This window comes from Vombatus ursinus, unplaced genomic scaffold (genome assembly GCF_900497805.2).
Source record: "Vombatus ursinus unplaced genomic scaffold, bare-nosed wombat genome assembly UNPS02010822.1, whole genome shotgun sequence".
In the NCBI taxonomy this organism is placed as follows: domain Eukaryota; kingdom Metazoa; phylum Chordata; class Mammalia; order Diprotodontia; family Vombatidae; genus Vombatus; species Vombatus ursinus.
This window is the reverse complement of record NW_020950600.1, coordinates 2,094,682-2,101,197: the sequence shown is the minus strand read 5'-3', so window position 1 is coordinate 2,101,197 and position 6,516 is coordinate 2,094,682. Positions and strand designations below refer to the sequence as shown.

Below are 6,516 nucleotides of genomic sequence, written 5' to 3'. Positions count from 1 at the left end.
TGCTGAAGCCTAGGGACCCTTCTCAGAATCTTATTTTTAGACACAAAAACTCACAGGATGACCAAGGAAATCACTTCTGTTGACATAGAGTTACTAAAATATTTTTTATAAAAACAAGATCAGGGAAACAAGATGAAGAAAACCTGCCTACAACTACACATTTCAGAGAAGGTGGAAGCCTGCTTTGGGAGAAGGAGTGGTCCTATCCAGGAGGTTCCCTATACCAACGAAATCACAGGTTTCAGTCCTCTCCATCTCTTCAGCACAAACAGCTCACTACAGGGCAATTTGAGAGGGAAGTCCCTGGTGGGGGGGGGGGGATGAGGGAAGGCCGCAGGTAGGAAGAAGGCAGTCTTTGAGGAGGGGGACTCTGGAGCAGAGGTGATGGAGGGAACAAATGCGGGGAGGGGGTCTTAGGAGGACCAGAGAGAGGCCGATTTGGCTGGATCTCGGAGCATGGGATGCAGAGCAGTATCTCTTGAATCACAGCTGAGATTCAACCAAGAAAAACCTCAACGATCCCCCCAGCTAGTAAATAAAATATCCGTACGGGGTTTACAGTTGCATCAGACTGAGGCCGGAGAGCAGGTTTCTCAGATCAGGTCTTGGTTCGCCCGGGAAGCCCTTGCTGCATTTTCTAGCACGCCCCAGTTATGCTGGTAACCAGTTAAACCACGCCAAGCTTTCGGTGGAGGCAGCTGCTTGATTAGGAATGATGTTTTATCACCTACTAAGGACTGACCTCAGTTGGGGGTGGGGAGGGAGTGGTTTATCTAAATGGAGAAGGTTACTAGAGTTTAAGATGCCTGGTTCCTCTCCTCGGGGTAGGTTCCCTTACCAAGGGGTAGGTCTGGCCCTTCTTTCTTCTCCTATCCTATGTTCCCCTATTCCTTATCTCAGAGCCCAATGACAATCGTCTACGAAAGTCAGGAACGATTCTGGGGTGAAAGGCAGGATGTTTGCATCTGGAAAGAAAGGACCACAGAGCTCGAGTCCAGTCTAGGTAATCTCAATCATCATCTCTATACAGATGACCCTCAGCTCTACTTGTCCTGGGGCCTCCAAACTCATGTCTCCAACTGCCTTTTGGGCAAGAAAGACATCTCAAACGCAACCGACGTCATTATGTTTCTCCTCCCGCTCCCATCACCCCCCAAACCTGTGTCAAGGACACTACCGTCCTCCAGTCACCCTAGGCTCCTGGCTCTTTTATCAACTTCTTCCCCGCCTCCATATCTAATCAATTACCAAGTCCTGTCAAATCTGCCATCTCTTGTATACACCCCCTTCTCTCCTGCGACACTGCCCCGACTCTGGTGCAAGCCCTCCCCACCTCACACCTGGACTGTTGCAATAGCTGCAGGCCGGGGTGGGGGCAGGGGGCCTGCCTGCCTCCAGTCTCTCCTCACTTCCACCATCTTCAACTCAGCTGTCAAATGGTTCTTCCTAAAGTGTAGGTCTGACCCTGTCACTCCTCACCCCAAAAACCCCCAGTGGCTCTCTATTGCCTCCAGGATCAAATAGAAAATGCAGAGGCTTTCAAAGCTCTTTATAATCTGTCTGCTTTTCCAGTCTTCTTATATCTTATTCTCCTCTGTATAATCTGAGATGTAGTGACTGGCCTCCTTGCTGTTCCTCACACAAGACACTCCATCTACCAACAAGGAGTATTTTCATTGGCTGTCCTCCAGGCCTAGAGGTCTCCTCCTGGCTTCCCAAAATTCTCAGCTGAAGTCACACCTTCTGCAAGAAGCCTTCCCTGGGTGCTCCTTCATCCTAGCGCTTTCCTCTGAGATTGCCCTGTATTCACCCCGAATGTACCTTATTTGTACATAATGGTTTGCATGTTGTCACTCCCATTAGACTGTGAGCTCCTCGGGAGCAAGGATTGACTCCCCAGTGCTTAGCATAGTACCTAGCACATAGTAGGTGCTTATTAAATGCCAGCTGATTAGTCAACAATTCTGTTGTTTTACAGATGAGAAAACAAGTCCAGGGACACAGGTAGGAAGGCAAAGAGGTGGAATTTTAACTCAGATTCTCTGAACTCCATTTAGCTTCAGATGCTAAGTGAGAATGTCTTGGGATTTGGCACAGAGATGCCTGAATGTTAATTAGGAGGAAAATATACAAGGACTGGAGGGAGAGGACATTTACATCGTGGGAAGGAAATGAGACTTGGGTGGGGGAAGTCAAGGACTAGGGGGCAGGATAATTGGGTCCTAATACCAATCCCCGTGAATAACAGGTTTGCCTTGTCTTCATCCAATCCCCAGGTCTGTGAACAGCTCTATTGATGCCCTACCTTCCCAGTGCCTGGGGCAGAGCTGGGGTTGTGAAATCATTTGCAAATGGGTAACAGCATGGTACTCCCTCCCTGAGCCCAAGGGATGGGTGGTGGGATTTAGGGGTGAGTCAGTGGGGTGGGACCCCTAACTCTCTACACATTCTCCTCCTGGGAGATATAAAGGACAAGGGCTGGGGCCACGCCTCAGAGCACCCCAAACCAGTCATCATGAAGGTCCCTGTCCTTTCCATCATCATTCTGCTCTCTCTCCTGGCTGTCCAAGCTGCCCAGGGGGCTGCCCTAGGAGACTCTCAGGTAAGCACGTGTCTATTTTTTTCTTATCCCCTCTATGAGCCCTCATGCTTTCTCTTCTTTGGCTGGGGGAGAGTTGGCATCCATGGACTTCCACTTCATTTCTTATAATGGGTAATTCAGAGTCTGAATCGATGAACTAGTGGCCAGGAGGGCTCAGGGCCAGGGTGGGCGAGAGGAAAAGCATATCTGGCTCTCAGTTGGGAAGAATGCCTATATTCTTGGGAAGGAGGACCGGAGGTCTGTGTCCTGGGATAAAAAGCAAGCAGAGGCTGATTGAACGCCTGAGCTCCAAACACCATGTGCTACCACTTTCATCCCTGCGGCTCTTCATTTTAAAGTGCAGATGACACAGAGAGCCTAGGATTTGGGACAATCCTAAGTCCTCCATGGATGAAGGGGTGTGTGTGTGTGTGTGTGTGTGTTTGTGTCTACACACATATACTATATATACACACACACACATATATATATATATAAATGTGTTTATTTCTTTTTTTTTTTTTGGAAATTGGGGTTAAGTGACTTGCCCAGGGTCATACAGCTAGTGAGTGTCAAGTGTTTGATCTGAGGCCAGATTTGAATTCAGGTGCTCCTGACTTCAGGGCCAGTGCTCTGTCCAGTGCTCTACACCACCTAGCTGCCCCCTATAAATGTGTTTCTATATAGTTGTTTAATATTGACTTCATCAGAGAGAAAGAAGCAATAGTGGGGCTCTATCTTCTCTTGAGAGCAGAAGTCACTAGGTCATGATGGAAACTTAAAGTGTATGATGTATGATGGGGAAGGGGTGTACTAAAGCTCAAGGCAGACAGGACAGAGTGCATTGAGGTGGGAGGGAAAGCAATGTGAAGGAGTACAGAGATTTGAGGAATAGGGCCATAGATTTTGCACTGGAATGGCTTGACCTCTGAGGTCATAGAGTCCATTTTTCATAGAATGAGAGAGGTTGAGTGATTTTTCCCACGGTCACAAAATCAGTGTCTGGGACGGGATTTGAACTCAGGTCTTGCTGACTACAAGCCCACTGTGCCATCTTGTGGAAGCCTGAAACACGACAGTGCCCGTTGGGAAAACCAGGCATCCTGACTCTTTGGTTCTGAAGATTATCTGTTAAATAACATGAATTAGCTTTTCATGTGAAGATTTCTCTTTTCTCCTTGCCTACCAATGACTAGATTGGACAGCTGAAAATTCAGGAAGATATGGCCCCCAAATCCTCTTCTGGTCCCATTCTTGTTACTCACCAAACTCCCCATCTTCCCCTCCCTCCTATCCCCACCCCTCTTCCCCAGGCCCGGCCACTAAGATAGAGAAGATAAACTGAGGCTCAGTAGAGATGGCCAGAAAATGGCAAAGCCAAAACATTATTTAGGTCTTTCCTAAGTTCTAAAGAGAGAGGATAGGGGTGGCAGAGACAATGATGATAATTTGGCTTTTTTCATTCCCTTCTCTACTTCCTAGGGAGGGACCACTGCGGCTAATTATGCAGAGAGATCTGAGGTAGGCAATTTCATTTCTTCTCCCTATTTCTTGGTCTTGCCCTTCCTATGCCTTTGAACCCCCTTTCGACATTCTTAATAACTCCATTTCTTTACCTAGAACTCGGATACCCAGTTCCTGAATGTGGACAGATGGCGTTCTGTAAGTATGAGTTTTTGTCTTCCCATTAGGCAAGATTCTACACCCATATTAATTAACAAGCTCCTCTCCCAGACTCAAAAGTTGGATAACTTCATTGTGGGTTCAGGACACTTTGGTGAATGATCTTAGCTCCCTTCATTCAACTTCTCCTTCGGTGTAGGTGCTGGGGTAGGGGATGGCCCCCACCCCTCTCCTCATGGCTCACCTGCTCCTTCTACCCCCTCTCCATACAGGCCTTCCAGTCCAGGGAGTTTCTAAACTGGCATGCCCTCTTTGAGGTAAGTACTTTGCCTCCATGCCTCCTTTCAAGGTAGGGACAGAAGATGCCAGCTCTCAAAATTCTCCCATGTTCTGGGATGGGCAATAGGGAAGATGCCTTTTTTACATATATTCAACAACCTGTCCTGGCAGATCCTGTCCAACAAATTAGCCTACAAAGCTACTGCCAGATGTAGGGGCGAGGGGAAGGGAGAATAGGGAGAGAGCCATAGAAAGAAGCAGAAGTGGTAGTTTCATTCATAGAATTCCAGAATTCTCAAGATAAGAGAGACTTCCGGGATCCTCCCACCCGGCCTCCTCACTTGATGAGAAAAGTCAAGTTCATCAATGAAATGACTGGTGAAGTCCATGGTCACCCAAGTTCAGAAATCCTCAGGTTTAGAGTTGTAAATGACCCCTGAGGACATTCAGTAGTATCCTAAGTTAGAGGACCTAAAGCCCAGGGAAGTTAGTGCCTCGCTTAGGGGCCCACAAATAGTATCAGAAGTAGCATTTGAATCCAGGCTCTCTGAGGCCAGAGCTGCGGGTCACTTCTCAGGACCATCCTGCCTCTGTTGGTCTCCTCTGTCCTTTCCCCTGCACCACCACTGCCATGTGTTCAATATTACCTAGAATGAAAATTTACATAAAGCATTTAGTCAGTCCTAAAGCAGGATATAACATCAGCTAGTAAACAGTTACAGAGCATCTACATCTCTTAGCCATGCTCACTTCTTCCTGCCTCACTGCTCCCATGATACTTTTGGACTATTGAACCATAACCCACGTTTTCTCCTTCCAGGCTATTAAAGAAAAACTCCCTTTCCTCAACTGGGATGTGCTCCCCAAGGTAAGAAGGTGGGGGTGCTGGGAGGGTCCGAGAGGTTTGGAGAGGGTGAGGAGGAAGGGAGGCAGAGGGGATAGATGCAGGGAAGGTTCAGGAATGACCGCCTCCTGTTACCATACATGGGAAATGGGAATCTGGCTAACAAAGCCCAGAGCAGGGTGGGGCCTTGGACTCTTGGGCTTGGAATTCTTGCCTGATCTCACCAATCCCCTGTCTGGGCCTCAGTTCCCTCCCAGAGGTCTCCAGTTCCCTGAGACACCTGGGCCCCCATTTGATCATCTTTTCTCTCCTCTCTCTTCTCCCTCTTTCTAGCTGAAGGGAATGAGGAGTATAGTTCCTGATGCACAGTGACGCCCCACGCTGACACCTTCATAATGAAGCCGTGATTTTCAACACCTAAACTACCCTGGAGAACTGAGGGGACTGATTTGAGATCTGCTTCATGCCAGACATCTCCCCCTGCCCTTATAGTTCAAATAAAGATAATTCCACCTGTGAAACCCTCCTGGGCCCCTCTTTTACTCCTTTGTTCAAGAATGGAGCCAGGAGGGAGGCTGAGGGGTAAGAGAAAGCCAGCGGCAGTACATTCATTCAACTAATACATACTGAGTCTACAAAGCAGTCTGAAATACACTGGAAGCGGCAAGGGTACAAGGCAAGGATGCAAAAGGGACTAAGGCTTTAAGCTCTAAGTGCTCATTTTTAAAAACAGATTTTATTGGTATTTTCTTTTTGCATTGCTTACATTGGCCCCTGTACCTTTTTTCCTCCCCACTTCTAGAGAGCCATCCTCTGCAACAAATGAGACAGAGAGAGAGAGAATTAAGAGACAAATATGTTCTGCAAGACCAATCAACAAGTTAAAAAAAAAACTTTTGTCACATACAACGCACCAACCCCTGCCTGTACAAAGGAAAAGGAGAGGTGAATTTTCATGCATCTTCTTTGGGACCAAGCCAAGCACTTATTGATACAATGTAGGCACAGTAATTTCCATCAGAGAGGTACAAATATAAGTTCAGTAAAATTACATTCATCATAAGAAAGGTACAGAGTGCTACCGACACTAGAGATAGAGTGAGAGCTTTATCTGAGTGATCAACATAGAAGGGAAAATGGAGAAGGAAAGAGGACAATTTTAAATAGAGAATGATTTTAAATAATCATT

The 6,516-nt window shown here is 47.2% G+C and overlaps 1 protein-coding gene across 1 annotated transcript; it reads left to right on the top strand.

The window, feature by feature from the left end:
* Positions 1-2,483: 2,483 nt before the first annotated feature.
* KRTDAP (keratinocyte differentiation associated protein) lies at positions 2,484-5,848 on the top strand. The gene is made up of 6 exons (XM_027855470.1): positions 2,484-2,602; positions 4,064-4,102; positions 4,202-4,243; positions 4,477-4,521; positions 5,304-5,351; positions 5,661-5,848. The coding sequence occupies exons 1-6, from the start codon at positions 2,516-2,518 to the stop codon at positions 5,697-5,699; spliced, it is 300 nt and encodes a 99-aa protein (XP_027711271.1). The 5' UTR covers positions 2,484-2,515; the 3' UTR covers positions 5,700-5,848.
* Positions 5,849-6,516: the final 668 nt, after the last annotated feature.